This window comes from Brachyhypopomus gauderio, chromosome 4 (genome assembly GCF_052324685.1).
Source record: "Brachyhypopomus gauderio isolate BG-103 chromosome 4, BGAUD_0.2, whole genome shotgun sequence".
Taxonomy (NCBI): domain Eukaryota; kingdom Metazoa; phylum Chordata; class Actinopteri; order Gymnotiformes; family Hypopomidae; genus Brachyhypopomus; species Brachyhypopomus gauderio.
The window spans coordinates 13,601,585-13,618,025 of record NC_135214.1 but is presented as its reverse complement, the minus strand read 5'-3'; the positions used below and the strand labels follow the sequence as shown (position 1 = coordinate 13,618,025).

The 16,441-nt window shown below is 41.6% G+C and overlaps 3 protein-coding genes and 1 long non-coding RNA gene across 8 annotated transcripts in view; 2 read left to right on the top strand and 2 right to left on the bottom strand.

Moving 5' to 3' along the window:
* Positions 1 to 7,752: 7,752 nt before the first annotated feature.
* On the top strand, positions 7,753 to 9,975 carry ing1 (inhibitor of growth family, member 1). The gene is made up of 2 exons (XM_077002392.1): positions 7,753 to 8,098; positions 8,858 to 9,975. Exons 1-2 carry the CDS (start codon positions 7,960 to 7,962, stop codon positions 9,643 to 9,645), a joined length of 927 nt encoding a protein of 308 aa, XP_076858507.1. The 5' UTR covers positions 7,753 to 7,959; the 3' UTR covers positions 9,646 to 9,975.
* A 277-nt stretch (positions 9,976 to 10,252) lies between these two features.
* LOC143512277 (ubiquitin-conjugating enzyme E2 A-like) lies at positions 10,253 to 13,927 on the bottom strand. Of its 5 annotated transcripts, none has more exons than XM_077002394.1 (7): positions 13,794 to 13,879; positions 13,367 to 13,420; positions 12,751 to 12,831; positions 12,459 to 12,484; positions 12,272 to 12,361; positions 11,785 to 11,873; positions 10,253 to 11,285 (listed from the first exon to the last, which is right to left on the bottom strand). In XM_077002394.1, the coding sequence occupies exons 2-7, from the start codon at positions 13,408 to 13,410 to the stop codon at positions 11,157 to 11,159; spliced, it is 459 nt and encodes a 152-aa protein (XP_076858509.1). In that variant the 5' UTR covers positions 13,411 to 13,420; positions 13,794 to 13,879; the 3' UTR covers positions 10,253 to 11,156. The 5 variants fall into 5 exon arrangements, with proteins under 5 accessions (XP_076858509.1, XP_076858511.1, XP_076858510.1 ...); XM_077002396.1 differs by having other exon boundaries at positions 13,367 to 13,424; positions 13,794 to 13,875; XM_077002395.1 differs by lacking the exon at positions 13,367 to 13,420 and having other exon boundaries at positions 13,794 to 13,927.
* LOC143512278 (uncharacterized) lies at positions 13,402 to 15,911 on the top strand. The gene is made up of 2 exons (XR_013130412.1): positions 13,402 to 13,884; positions 14,560 to 15,911. It is a non-coding gene; the product is annotated as an uncharacterized LOC143512278 (long non-coding RNA).
* The window catches only part of ankrd10b (ankyrin repeat domain 10b), an 18,490-nt gene continuing 16,150 nt past the window's right edge, over positions 14,102 to 16,441 (bottom strand). The window contains exon 6 of the mRNA XM_077002391.1: positions 14,102 to 14,758. Coding sequence (XP_076858506.1) covers positions 14,466 to 14,758 — 293 coding nt within the window. The 3' untranslated portion in view covers positions 14,102 to 14,465. The remainder of the gene's footprint in view (positions 14,759 to 16,441) is intronic.

Below are 16,441 nucleotides of genomic sequence, written 5' to 3'. Positions count from 1 at the left end.
CTCTCATTACAGAGAGGCAGCATTTTTCATAGCTTCTCCTGAAATCTGAACTCCAACAACTGACGAATATTTCACATTACATTGTGCAGCTAGATGTCAGTGGTTTGAGCCTTAACTGAACGTGCCGTCGCTGACCCGGGAGAGGGAGTGGAGTGACCTGAGCTGTGGGCGTCTGCACTGGGTGTGTTCCTGGGGAGGATCAGGCAGGCATTCTCCTAGGAGCCTGTTGGTCATCTGCCCTTGCTGAGCAAGCAAAGAACAGCGGCAGCAATTTTATGGCAGTACAAATCGTATGATTCAAGCACAAAGAACATAAACCACCCTCCCTGTTCTCTTACATTGGAGGTTAGACAAACACACCTACACAGCACAGCATGCCTGGTGTGAGGGCATTATCTCATAGCCCAAATAATCCCAAGCTACAGAAAACAAAAAGAGAAACTTGGCCTTTAATACCAGCGCTGGGTGTCACACCTGTTGTGGTATGTGTGTACGTGTTACCAGAAGTGTATTTGGAATGTTTTTAGAGTAGTGCTCAGATGGTGAATCCATTACTCGTAGCAGGTTCATAAAACATGTAAAGCATGTCCCATGTAAACAAAGATGGATTTAAAATTCACAACTAACTAAATCAAATCACATGCCATCTATTCAAATCCACCTTCCCAGGCAACTGCAGTCTCCCAGTCAGCCAGTGGTGCTGCAGAGACAACACAGGTATGCAGCAGCCAATAAAAACACCCTGCACTATTACACCCAGAATGCACTACTCTAAATCACCACAGCCCAAGTTCCTGAGGGCATCTAAACATGTTAGCCTAGCATTTAACCTTCACGATTCACTTCACTCACTCAGTCACCTCTCTGTCTGTCTGTCTCTCTCTCTCTCTCTCTCTCTCACACACACACACACACACACACACACACACACACACACACACACACACAAGAGCAACAGAAGGAGCAATGGTGTGATGTGAAGTGCACTACTGCCTGCTAGGCTGTGCCTGCCCCCCAGATCAGCTAGGATGGAAGGAGACAGGCCATCCATGCAGAGAAAGCCTCCCAATCAGAGGTTTCCTGATGGGGTCACACTGTGCAGTGCTGCAGAGCAATCTCTCTCTCTCTCTCACACACACACACACACACACACACACACACACACACACACACACACACACACACACACACACACACACCTCACGGCTCTGGCTTACACATAGACACATTCTCTTTCACACATATATACTCTCTTTCTCTCTCCCTCTCTTTCTCTCTCTCTCTCTCACACACGCACACACACACACACACACACACATACACGCACACACACAGAGCAGCAGCAGCAGGAAACTGCCTCATCCATGTCTCTCACACACATACACACTCGTACACTACCCAAGAAGCTGCAACATTCCCACATCATGTACACACACACATGCACTCACAAAACACACACCTGTGTACACAAAGTATACTGTCTTCCCTGCTACACAAAGTAACATTCAATATATGTTACTATACACACTAGGACTGGCACACACACACATACACACACACACACACACACACACACACACACACACACACACAAACAGATACACAGACCCAGACATCTGCGTCATCCACTTTCATTATCCCACCGCTGACTCACTGGCACTGACAGTCTGAAAAAAGGGTTTGTGGACTTTGCTTTCTACTCTGGGTCCTTGTTGTATTAGTGCTCCTATGCATGTGCTGATATTGTAGTCAGAGGTCACTACTATTTATCTGTAATATGCATCAATGCTAATGAAAATGAACGTGACTCAAAGAAATTACAAGGCCTCATGAAAAAACCCCTGCTCTACTGCGTCTTACGTTGTACACTTCAGTCCCCTGATTCCTAGAAAGCATATTAACTAACTGCTAGTTACACTCTAGATTTAAATTGTTCTGAGAAAATCAGAAGCACTTAGAAAACACCTTGAAAAAAGTAGCCTGCTTAGAATAGTCATGGATAATTAACAGAGCGAATTAAGAAGCCCATGATCCTTTATGATACACAGGTGTATATGAATTAACAGGTTTTTTTTATAACAGCTTTTGCACAGTTTTTTTCCGTAATATGTATTTCACTGCTGGCCTGTCCAGCCTTCAGACTGTATCACGTTGACTTGAGATGTCATGGGGGTTAAGGGACGTTCACGGTGAGGTGAAACAGGCAGACGCAGTCACTGCTGGGCTAGTAACTTGAGAGAGACAGCGGAGAGACCAAACCGATGTCACCCTGCTCTCCGGGCTACACCACCTCACATGCTCCCTGAGTTCAACAAACTAGTGCCTTCCAAACTGCCAGTGCCATCCGCCCTCCCTGCCCACACTGCTCCAGTGATATGCTCCAGTGGTTTGGTAGTGTCTCCTTGAATATGGAGAATAGATGAAGTGGTACACTTTACTTACATCCTTGTACCAGTACACATCTAAATGCATTGAACCTTTGCCACATAGCCTAAATCCTCTGGACAAAAGCTGAGGATTAAAAATATGTTTTAACGTATGATTATAAACTGGCTGATATTTGGTTAATTTACAACAAAAACTTAAGAGTCCAACCAAATTTTAAGCTACCATGATGTCATGTTACCATAAGGGTGAATAGATAGGAGAAACATATAACTTTATGTTGTATATCTTATTAGAGGTACTATTTCCATCTTATAACTGTCCTGGATGCTTAATGATCATTATTAATACTAAACAGACTAAGATTATTTGTGTAGAGAAAATATCTCTTTTTGCAGAGTAGTGTTTGGGTTTTCCTCAAACCAAGGATAAGAAGCCACACTATACTGAGCAGGTAATTTGTCCACACACTTCTCAAGATTCCATTTTTCTGTCAGTGGTACTCATCCAAATATATTTGCACTACACACATTTGAGGAACCCTCAACAACAACATGTTTGTGTAAACACAGCAAGCTTGGACGTGCATCGTCATCATCATCTAAGAATGCTATGCTTCATTTCCATAGTTTTCTGTCCACACACACATATTTCAGGTTCATTTTTCCAGCAGTTATATTTGTATTGCACAGAACTCATGACTTCTGAGCAACAACAAGCAAACAGTTACAGTATCAGAGCAAAAGCTTATACTGACATCATTATCACCGACTGCTTCTGACGTCTGTGAGCATACTCATCAGGATGTGTGTGTGTGTGTGTGTGTGTGCATGGACGTAGTTTTGATTTCACAAGTGGGGGGGACACAACCTGGGGTGGCGAACTGTTAAGCGGGGGGGGGGGGGGGGGGGGGGGGGGGGGGGTTGCTGCATGATCCTAGTGCTAGATTTGTCGCTATTTGGATATTGGTTTTTTTACCGTTAAAAAGTGGGGGGGACATGACTTTGTCACTACTTAAATATTTGGTTTTAACTGTAAAAACTGGGGGGGACCAAAACCGGCTTTTGAAAAAGTCCCCCCCCAAAACTACGTCCGTGTGTGTGTGTGTAGCTTGGGTGGGGCAGAGAGAATGAGTGGCATTTTAACGTAACAAGCTCTTAATAACATCATATATCATTCTTCCTCTTGTCCCTTAATGTGGATATTCAGAGTTTGTTTATTCAGAGACTGTTCAAATAGACTGTTCTATTCATCTATAGTTAGATGAATTTGTACATTTGGAGCTATTTGCATATACAGATGATAGTCAAGGTCCACTTTACTGTGATGAAATTAAATACCTGGGTTACAATGTTACATAGGAAAGTAATTAAAGAGGCACATAAATAATGAAGAACATAAATTTAACAAGGATATATATTTTTACAAGAGCCATTCTCTCTCATTTTTATCATCGGCATTCAGAGCCCATCTTGGGGGAAAACACAGCTAGCTTTAGCCTTAGCATTGCAGTGAGCAGTAAAGACCACTCACTCGTCTAGCTTTAGCATTAGTACTGCAGTGAGCAATGCTAATGCTAAGAAGCATTCACTATTCAGTGGAGTAAGAGGAAGCACACTAACAGATAAGGTCAGAGTAAGAAATCCTTCCCCTTCTCTCTGAGGAACAACCACCAGGCAAAAGAAAACAATCCATTAACCAGAGAAGGATTCGGTTCAATAACCTATCTGAACCACTATGCCTTAAAAGGTCCTCAGAAATGTTTTGTTAAAACTCATAAATCCAAAGCCAAAAGGATTTGGTTGCAATTCCAACAAGAAAGTTCTTTGAATAAAGCACAAAGGTTTTTCTCTGGCCAATCTGGAAATTCATCAGATGCAGACCCAGACCCTTTTACTAATCAAGGTGCCTACAGAGTGAGCACACAGAGAATCCTGCATGCATGCACACTGAGAGTACTGGAGGGAAAAACTGCTGATTTGCATTGGTTTCCATTGTTTATGATTTAATTACTCTTTATATCATGTTAATTGCAGAACATTGTGTGTGTGTGTGTGTGTGTGTGTGTGTGTGTGTGTGTGTGTGTGTGTGTGTTTAATATGCTCAGAGGACTCATGTGGCAGAGTAGCAATTAGATCATCAGACCATCACACCACCTCCAGCATTTATTCACCTTGCACTGACGCACCTGAAGACAGCTGCTACTCATTCCTGACATTCCCAGGACTCCTGCACGTAGCCCATTGGCTGCACCTTGAACCGCCCCCAGGAAGGTGTCTCAGTTTGTGCGTCGCACCAGAAAACATTCTCTGTGCGACTCAGACCTAAGAAACGTGTGTGTGCGGTGCAGGGGGTGGTGTCACGTAGCACCACAACCAGGCGAGCCGCACTGACTGGGTGGCTGTGTGGAGCATCAGTCTGAATTAACATGCTTGTCAGAGAGACGCCTGGGGAGGTTCTCTGTCTGCAAACTCACGCACACTGTGAGAGAGCAGATGTGCAAAGGACAATGAATTAGTAACAGCCGGCAGGAAAACATCTTTTTTATGTGACACATTATATGGAACGTACATCATAAAGAAAAGTTGCAGAAAACTAAAAGTGTCTCAAGACAACTTAAGAAAAGTTGTGCATTGTAATTAAATTACTTATACAGTCTGGTTTTTTCATTAAGTGGGGATTTAGCCTCTCAGATGGTGCCTTTATTTTTGTATATTTTTTTGTATTAGATTTTCCCCCCAGTTTCTCTCCCTAATTTAATCCCCCTAATCCCCCTCCTAGGTGAGTCTCCTCTGTCACACATCTTTCTGAGCTGCTGCTCATGCAATGCGTGGAATTGCTGTGGTGAAATCTAGTGAAATGTCATCCCAGCGTAGCACCTTTCCAAAGAGTCTCTGACAGCTTGGACGTCACACGCTCTGCCTGAAGCACGATGAAAACTCACCTACAAACCACAGTAATACTGTCAGCAGTTCTGCATAAACAAACAGAGCACTATTGTGCAGGGCTGTAGTTTACAGCCCAGGAGACACACACAGGGCTTTTCAAGCATTGTAGTAAAATATAAAAATGTGTGTGTGTGTGGGGGGGGGGGGGGGGGGGGGGGGGGGTGTGCTGGAATGAGTAAGTATGGGATAAGAGGGCGTAGGCCAGTTTACAGTGTGCAACTCTCACGTCACCCTCAGAAGTACAGCTATGACCCAGCCATCTTACATAACCAAGTGTTACCCAAGGAGAAGAGGACATGGAGAAGTGAAGATCATTTTACTCCTATGAGCAGCACTCCTCTGACGTAAGGACAGGTATCCCCACGACTGCCAAGTGACTCTGACATGTGTCCTGCATACAGCAACTCACCTTAGAGAGCACGGAAAGACAGAAGCTCTCGCGTATCCTGGACAGGAGCGTCCACGATGCTGAGCCCCAGCACGGCCTCGCCGTTAGGCTGCTGTTAATGTGGAAACTAGCCTCATTTACTCCACAGCTCTGAATTGTCCATTGACGGTGCTAGGCGCGAGAGGGGGGATTTTTGGGAGGGGGGGGTGTTTTGTTTTTTTTGCAGCACCAGCCCGTCAGACGTGCGTAAGAGGCGACGCGGGCCCCCGGGGGAGCCTGTCCACCATGATTACACTCACTTTCCTCTACCCATGACACAGTGCAGGATTATGGGATGAACTGCAACCTATTGTACTCATAAGGAATATAAAAACACATTAAACATTTTGGAATGTAATATACATAAATATGAATGTGTATAGAATAGATTGCGATAAAGACTAGTAAGTCAGTATTGATAAAATAATGGAAATATTTGAGGAAATTAAGAATGATATATACGATGGTGTCCACAGAATCGTAAGATTAAATGACCGAATTTATCAGGATGTAGATTCTAAATTTGTCCAGAATTCTACTTTGACAATTCCTGGCACCAGCGTTCTTCCAGGAGAACCATTCCATCATTAGTTTTCCTGTTGGTTTTGCTGGGACCAACCCTCCATTCTACATTCTCCCATATGTTTCCCAGATATGTCAGCTGTCTGAGAAGAAAATTATGTAGGCTATGTAGGTTTTACATAATTTTCATGCTGTATGTTCACATACTGTTGGACTTTGTCTTTTCTGGATGGCACCACTCCCACTTGAAAAATGAAAAAGACAGCAACTGGGGAAATACCAGCATAGCTGGTATTACAGTACCAGTAAGGCAGGAATCATGAGGTTGACAACATAAAAAAATCATATCAGATATATGGGCAAAAAGTTTTAAAATAGACTTTGTAAAATACAGTACCAGTAAGGCAGGAATCATGAGGTTGACAACCTTTAAAAAATCATATCAGAGATACGGGCAAAAAGCTTTAAAATAGACTTTGTAAAAACATTTGTTAGCAGAGAGAACTGTCCAATATCCAGACAGTACCCTGAAAGAGGGCATGGCCATCATGTTGTGTGATTTTTGGGTTTGTGTTGTTATTGGTGTTTGGAACTTGGAGCTGAGCTCTATAAGTTATCTGCAGCACTGGAATCTGATTCTCACTGTAAGGGTGACATCTTTAGGACAGATGTGGGACTGCATATAATCAGATATCAGCACTGCCTTTGTTTGAGGAACACTGCTATTAAAAATATACACACATCCACTTTTCTGAATAATAATCCTACTTCATAGTTATAATAATAACTTCAAGCTTTTTGGCATTTCACAGTCAATACATCCATCTACACAAACTGTAAAACAGTTCCACATGTTCCTTTACTCAGAAACATACTTCATCCAGTGATAGCAGTCAAGGCCTAAAATATGATGCATCGTTGTTACAGTTCCTCACATCTGGCCAACATCTTTAGATTTGAAGGCTAAACATGAGATTTTGCTTGCTTTAACTTTAAAGAAAGTGTTAGATAACTGAATTAGTCATTTATCTATACAGTTCACAGGCCTAAATGTAGCTTTCCATATGCCGAATTAATTGCTGTAATTTAATGTGTGCCAAATGTCCCCCCTCACCCTTGTAGACAAAATAGGGCATTTCTGCTTGAGGTGATAATGAGCTTCCTGTGCCGAACTGCCTAGATCCATTTAGAGTCCACGTACACCACACAGGAGCTTACTGCTGGCATATCAAACTGCCTAATTTTTCTATCCAAAGTAGCCAAATGGGAAAGAAATGTGAAAACACGGTACAGTATAGATTTACTAATGTCTTCTTCTGAATTTACTGTTGAATGAAATGCCAGGTTTTGGGGGGCATCTGATACCTTTACTGTTCAAAAAAAGTTTTTTATTGATTAATTGCTTGATGAGCTGATATGCATGCCACGCACAACAGCGTGCGACTCCCGGGCTGTCTAGCGCCACCTACTGGTCGCAATACCCCAAAACGCCACTCGATGCATTCCGTCCGAGTCTCGCTGAAGTACGCAGGAGAAAGAACCGTGCAACTTTTTTCAGTACCGCGGGCTCCGGGGAGTCACAGGCTCGCAACTCAATCCGGTGATCGAGCGGTCGGCCGCACCCCACCCAACCGAACTGGTACCACTGCGTAACTTTAACTGGCAGTCCTGGAAAACATGCTGAACCCTGCAAACGGGGAGCCAGTACATGTCGTTACAAACTACGTACAGGAATATTTGGATCTGGTCGAGTCGCTGCCTCTGGACCTTCAGAGATGCGTTTCTCTGATGAGGGAGATAGACGGAAAGTATCAAGGTCGGTCGGTACGCCGAGGTTCGGTCCGCCGAGGACGTTGTCGATGGTGTTTACGTCCATCTAGTTGGGACTTGAGAGGAGGCTAACGAGCTAGCTTCGAGCTAACTGATACAGACGGGCTCTCCTCGACAGCTAACCAGCTAGCCACATTAGCTAGTATTTATTGCTTGGCCGACGAGTTAACGTTTAAGTTATCCAACTACAGTAAACTTCGTCTGTTATCTGGATAACGACTCAACCGTTGCTCCTATTAAGCGCTAAAGCTACTAACTGTGTGTTGCAGTTTAGTTAGCAAACCAGCTATCCAGAAACATTGGTGGCTTACAGAGTGGATATTTATTTATTTATTTATTTATTTGCAGGTACCCGTCATTTACAAATTAGTGCAAGTTGACCTCAAGAACAAATGAAGTTTAAATGAAGTCTTACTGTATCTAACTTATCACTTACCAGTAGGCTATAGCGGAGTTTAATAATGTATGGGCAGTGTGCCACAGGCGTAGTTGTTATTCTCAGCGCTCAGACACAAGTGGTTGGTTAACTTGCAAACTCAATCACAGAGTTTGCATCTTCTTGTTTCCAGTCGTTTAAACTTCATCTATCGGTAGCCAAAAAGTAACTAACCCTAACCCTAGCTGCTGTATACGTAGGTAGTTCAATTGATTTGTTGCTGTCCATTTATCATATACATCGACATCGATCATATTAAAGATCAAATTGTGTTCATTAATAACTATTAGGCAATTGCTTATTTTACAGATGTCCTGAGGGAACTTAACGATGCTTATGAGAAACACCGTCAAGAATCGGACCCGGTTCAGAGACGTCGTCTTCTACACTGCATCCAGCGGTCTTTGATCCGCACTGAAGAACTAGGAGATGAGAAGATCCAGATTGCGGGTCAGATGGTGGAGATGGTGGAAAACCGTGGTCGGCAGTTTGAGTGGCAGGTGGAGCTGGTCCAGGCCTGCCAGAGCTCGCCTGAGAGTGCTGTATCCGTGGGTAGTGCATCTTCTGCTGCTTTAACGACAGTCACCATGACCCCACTTTCCACTCCACTGTTGCCCCTGGCCAAACCAAGTGTGGACAGAAAGCGAGACGAAGCTCTAGTGTTGGTGGATAAGGCTGGAGGGAAACGCTCGCGAAGGCAAAAAAGTGGCTCAGAGAACCGGGAAAACTCCAACTATGGCTTGGAGCACAGCGAAGACATCAGCATAGGAACACCAAAAGAGAAAAAACCCAAGATTTCATCTTCATCAAAAAAGAAAAAGAGGTCTAAAGCCAAACAGGACCAAGAGGCATCACCAGCTGATCTTCCAATTGATCCCAACGAACCCACATACTGCCTGTGTGAGCAGGTGTCTTACGGTGAAATGATTTGCTGTGATAATGACAAGTGCCCAATCGAGTGGTTCCACTTCTCCTGTGTGGGCCTTCACCATAAGCCCAAGGGAAAGTGGTACTGCCCAAAATGCAGAGGAGAGAACGAGAAGACCATGGACAAAGCACTAGAGAGAGCAAGAAAGGAACGGGCATACAATAGGTAGAGTCCCAAGTTAGTGCCAGTGTATTTACCTATTTTGAGTATATAAAATTCTTTATCCAGTCTGTTCAAAATGGACCAGAGTTACATTCAGTTCATACAGTGTTTTGGAAGAGAACCATTCAAGGTTTTCACTGTTCACTGTGACTTGTATCCAGTTGTACTCAGTTATGCATGAGTATTTTGCAAAGGGTTAAATGAGGTTTATAGGGCTGCAAAAAAGTTCACAGCATAAATCTCAATACATGTAATTCCATGTAGACCTGACTCAGCAGTTTTGTAATCCTACTTTGCATTTCTTTGTCAGCACTGCAATAAAACCAATTTGAAGGTTTTTCATGTCTTTCTTAAAATACAATTTAGTATAAAAAACTAAATTATACATTTAGCATGCAAATACCCAGTATCCTGTTTCCATTTTGGCAATACACACGTTTTATCCTGTTGCTGTTGACTATAGTTTGCATTTAATTCAGATCAACTAAGCTCTGAAAGCTCAGCAGTTTCTCCATCATTACGTGCAGTAGACACCACAGATGTTGCTAGTTACAGCTGTTAGCAAACTATATACAACACCTAATAACGGGTGGGGTACAGTACTGCATCAAGTCTTGAGGGGAATCTAGGTTTTTATTCTCAGTATATACAAAGTGCTGGAAAATGACTGACAACCAGTGCAAAATCTGTACATATATTCAGTTGTGTCTCTTATATACAAGATTACTGAATGTACTATGGGCTCACACTCAGGCATGCATGCATGTAATAGCATACCACACAAGGCAAGGACCGGCAAAAGTAAACAAAAAGATAGCAAAAAACTGTAGGATTATTGTTTGCAGGTAAAATGCCCCAGTGCATTTTAAGTATTTGTATGATGCAAGTGAGTATTACTAGAACTGAGGAAACACTCAGAATACGCTTCACCATATCCAGGAACTGCTCATGGGATTCAGTGTATTCAACAAGTTGGCTCATTTTCCAGGATTTCAGTCTTTGATTCCAGTTTACAATCTCAACCCTTCCTGGAAATCTTGAAATTTGCATATCACGTTGCAGCACAGCTTACTCTAGAAAACTGGAACAAACATGTCCACACAGTCTTTCACCTGATCACAATAGAAGCATGCAGATGTAAGACAGATCCAAGAAGGGGCTTCTTTACCCACAACTGGATGAAAAAATATGAAATTGCGTAGCATACACCAGATACAACTGGTAGATGTTAAACTGAGCTGGGCTTAGAGTTCCAGTAACCTTTCATTAAAAAGACCAATATTGCCTTAAAAATCCAACTTGCTAAAGCCAGGCAGGGTTTGTAGCTAACTGAATATTCTCACCACACTTTTACCAAATAAGTCGTGCAAGAGAGAACGTCAAACGCAGTCAACAAACAAATCACAATCCTGTATGGCAAAGTAAGTAAAGTGCATGAAAACTTCAAACCAAACTAACAGTGATATTACTCCACTAACAGCCACAAACGAGAAAAACGTGTGAAGTGCAAGGGTCTAGTCAACTGTCTCTCCAGCTCTGCTCAACAACGGCAGACACACGTTTCTCATATTCGCGTTTATTCTCCTGATAGAGGAGAGCAGCTTGGCTGTTTGCAGGACTGTTGGGATTTGGTTCATCAAGAAGAGACTGTGGGGAAAGAATAAAGAAAAAGTGAATGTTTTGGAATATGCACAATGATTAATTAAAAAAGACATTTCAGCTTGATGAAAAACGAGTAAACTTTGTTTCATACCTCCTCCTCACATATTATTGAGACATGATACCATGCCATGTAAGCATAGCCATGAATTATTGGGCAGATATAATGAGTTTTATTTTGAACAAACAAATGCAAGATTGTGTCTTTTTTAATCATTTCAAAAAGTTAAAGTACTCCCAAAACAAAAGATTTTACAAGTCCAAAAGCTCACTTCACAGACTTCTTAAACTGAACCTTAATTCAATTATGTACAAAGGAAAACACGGAGTCAAATCATTAATCATCACTAAAGCACCATTTTAGATTACATTGTCCGTCAATCTATCTATCCATCTAGGCTACCTATCCATCAGTTTATCTATAAATAATGATACTTGGGCTTAAGTGACTTATTTGGTTCTGACTATTTTAAACCTTATTACAGACCTGTATTGATGTCAGGATAGATGAAACATCATATGTTGGACTCCAACGATTCTGAAGAATATCCAGGCAGATACTTCCATCTGCATATACTGATGACAGACAAAGATAAATAATTCAGAACAGTTTAATTAAACATGAACAGCAACACTTTTACTTAATGTGCTTTACTTTAGAAACAAATTGTACACCTTCCTACTTGGACTTCAAAGAGATACAATAATTCTTGGTTTCTAACCCTACTTATATATTTTGGATACAAACGTTAAGTATAAAAATTCACTGGTGGTGTAGAACCAAGAAATTCAATAACAAAATAGAGCTCCTGATCAGACAGGTGACTGCTTACAATAACATCAGTAACTGCCATCTTGTAAGTAAGGACATATAATTATTCAGGTATCAAGTAAGGGTTATATGAAATTAGTTCAAATAAACAAAATGGTCTTGATAGTTCATAGCCATTGGACAAGAGAAAATGACCACTCACCATTTGGATGAAACATCTTTGAGACAAATCGCACAGTTGGAGGCTTGTTTGGATATTCTTCTGTAAACTCTACAGTTAGCTTGAATGTACCTGGTGCAAGTAAACATAGGAAGCATACTTAACACGTCACGTCGTTTTTCCGACAGCAGGCATAAATCACATATAAAACAGTATGAATTACACTCACCATCTTCAAAAGGTGTACCCTCTGGACTGTTTACATATAAAAAACATACATTAAGAAATGATTAGTTCAGAAGCAATTTAGTCATTATCAAGTCAAACTATGGAGACCCGTTTTATTTGGGACACATAGGTGTCGCCGCACATCACCTAGACACTGTTTCAGCTAACCAACACATAATGTATAAGCACAAATTCACATTTCACTGCGTCACCACAGAGGCTGTGGGTTCAGGAAGCGAGATAGTTACAAACTGCCAAGAGCGACAACTGCGAGCGGAAGTGACGCTGCCCACCCGAAAATGACGGCGTTCCACACCATGATGTTGTTCTCGGATGGGGCTCCGCTCACGCCGGCCGGGGGGTCCTCCTGGAGCCTAGGGGACACAGAAACAACCTTATAACGCAGAAATAACGACAGGAGACAAGGACAATACGATTTTTTAAACCCAAATGTAAAAAAATGAAAGCTATCTAGTTAGTTAACGTTATATAAAGCGTTCTGTCGAGACATGTATCCCCACATTTACAGAGCTTGGGAGTAATCGTTTGATTTGACCATCGCCATTTGTCCGTTTTTGACGTGAAATGAGCCAAAAGAACAATCCCGACTGTTGGCTAGTCGTTGGTGACTTGCCTAGTTATGTTAGCTAAATAGCGTCGATAAAGACACACAGAGCGAATCGCCTCACTTAGATAGCTGGCATTAGGTAATCATATCTAGGTAGATGTGTAACCTTAGATCTCGCGTTGGCGTTGCTGTACATCATACAACAGAATAATTTAACACCGCACGTCAGATGTTTACGACCAGCAGGATTAATCAACCGGCTCCGCTACTTTGCCATCTAGGTTGGGTGAATATCTTTGGCCGGTTGACTAACTCAACCAGTTAATTTACTAAACACTCACCGTTTAAAGTCTCTCATGAGCCGTCTTCTCGCAGGAGTTGACATAGTTAGCCAGCTAACTAGATAAAAGGTAAGTGTTTACAATGGATATACTTAAAAATGTATTAACGACACTAACTAGTAACTATTACACAACACAAAACGAGCAGCGGTTCCCTTTCTGATTACGCCTGTCAGAAAACACCTATTTTAACCCACCATCGAATCGGTACGTTTTTACCGACGAGAGTCTATACCATATACACGGGTGTGTCAAAGTTTCCCACAACATTGCCAGTACAGCTGCCGAAGTAGTTTCAAAGCTCGTCTGTTTTATAATTTTAACGAAAGGTAGAGTGTGAGCGGATTTAAAATCGAAACAAGTCAAAAACCGAGCACAACGTCGTCGAAAGAGAACGCTGCTGTAGTGTAAAATACCCCCTACACACCGTCCGCTTTGGTACCGTCCGTATTGCAGCCGCGCTGACGTTTGTGGTTCTGCGAAACTGTGACGGGGAAGGAGTAACACACACGCTGATGGTGGGCGGTGTGTATGCATGTGTGTGTGTATTTATATATATGTATATACATAGGCTGCACTTACGACGGTGTCGTCAGATAGTGGCTCGACATTACGGGGTCATTAGATGCCAGGTCTGTGTAAATATTGCCACTTGTGCTCGTCACTGATGTGGCTGTTAGCCATGTAGGCCAAAGTTAATTATATCGAGTTACAATTAGTGAGGAGTGGTTATTTTTAGTGCCATCGTTTTATTAAGACAACACGTATAGAAAGTTTCCCACAAAGCACTGGTTTACGGTTTAAATCCAGGGACAATACATCCAGGCACATTACACTTGTAGCAGTATGCAGCAGACCACACAAAGCCAAGGGCTCCTAAACACATGAATCATGTATCTCAGACCTAAGAATACATTTATTCACTCTCTAATTTTACTTTAGTGTGTAAAAGACAACTCCGTACTTGCACAGGTCATGGTTTAAAATTTTTCTTGTTGGCAATGGATATCAAATATACATGTATATATACATATCACGTAGGCTACTCTGAAAGGAGCATTAATTAAATACATGTGGCATTGAGCAGGTATGTTCTTTCTTAAGACCCATGAAAAAGATGCATGGTGGCAAAGAAGGTGTGGTCGTACTGGTCCTCAACACTAACACACTTCTGGTGCTCTAACTGACTGCAGGTGTCCTCAACATTTTCAGCTGTGTCACCAAAGCCATTATGGTGGCTGAAGTGAAGACCATTGCCAAGGTTACCAAGAACTAAGGAGATGCCCACGTTTCCATCCTCTGGCATTAGTGCAGGTCCACGTTCACTCCCTTGTATCTGTTCACCGAGGGCCATGGGTTGCTTTGACTGATGAGAGACACTTAATGTGATTCCTGGGGTTGGAGAGAAGAAATCAACCTTATGGAAATCAAAAACTGGCAGACTTTCAAATAATGTTTTGTTTTGCACAACAATTTCCAGAGGCTATATATATTTGACTGTTGGAGTTAACTGAAAAGTCATTTTCTTCCTTCATATGTATTTGTGGGAAATGTAAATTCTATTTATTCAGTCAACAAATTGCAACACTATCAGTGGCACATTTGAACAATTTGGTAACAGTGGGCAAAGTTCTAATTCATGTTGTAATAGCTTCTGTCTTAGCACACAAATGAAAAGTCAGCGCACTGCCTGACATTTGCTAAACATTAGCCACATCCACCAATTTAAGGCGTCAGGTGTAGACACCAGTGAACCAGTGTTTAAATATAGACGTTCAGGTGTGACCTTTACTTAAAAAGTGAGAAACAAAATGACCAGTGGTTGGAGTAATGAGCCATAAGCCACCTGTGAAGCCCGGGATAAGGAATAAAGGAATATGAGAAAAGCTCTTCTATCACCAGGATTTATCAATAAAAAATCACTGCAGCTTTCTTCATGGCTGCCACTGGAGGGCCAACTACAATCGACCAACACAAGCCTAAAATTAAAACATTTAAATATTCTGACAAAATCTCTTTATCATGCTGCTAAACACAGAGCAAGCACACACTTTTGCCATCAGGCTGATAATTAAATTGTAAATCATTTAATTAGGATACAAATGCATCAATATCAGACACCTTGCTACAGAGGTTTATATACACCCTACAAAGCACACATTTCTGCCATAGTTGACCACCTAGCCCAGCTGTTCAGAAATAGTCTGATCTAGTCTTGTTTATCAGACTGGATCAAATCTTGAAAATGGGTTGTTCAAAAGAAAAATGGCTTTGAAATCAGGTTTAAAATAAGATATGGAAGGGGATGTTTGTTTTATTGAGCTGTTTCTGGTCTCTTCCAATCAAACCACTTAAAAGTGACCTCATGCTGTCTTTTCTACCTATCATTTTCAGAGTGTTTTTTTAATTGCGATTTAGAGCACTGGTATTCCAGATGCATCAGTATTTTAAAAAAAGAAGACAAACCTGGTCATAGGCTGAAAAACAGAATTCCCAAATAATAATTCTAATCTAGATTAAACATTTTGAACAACTGGGCCCTGGATGTTCTTAAAAAAAAAAAAAAACAAACAAAAAAAAACCCCAAAGCAGCCTGGCATTGCCCTCCTCTCATTTTATCATCTCTTAACTCATTGGTTATGTTCTGGGCTAAGCCACACTACTAAAATTTCTTGAGGTGCATTTTGGAAAAATTATCTCTCAAAACTCACAGAATAACCTGGTACCACTTTTTATTTGTTTGAATGGCTGTCCTAGCTATAAAAATATTATCCAAATACTTAACTACATAAAAAAGAAACAGACAATAAAAAAGTCTCAAGGGAACATTCTCCCTTATTAAAACATACAGAAGCTAAATCTCAAATACTAAGAAACTTCCACTAAAACTGAAGGCTATAAACAGACTCTGACTGTTTATCTAACAGGCTGAAACCCAGACAAAACAGCACCTGGCACTATGGACAGATGGATAGATTCACATTCAAAAACTGCAGACCAGGTTTCATATATGCATGTAGAGATACGGGTGTGTAATCGCATATACTAAATCATAGTGAAGCTTCCAAATAAGGG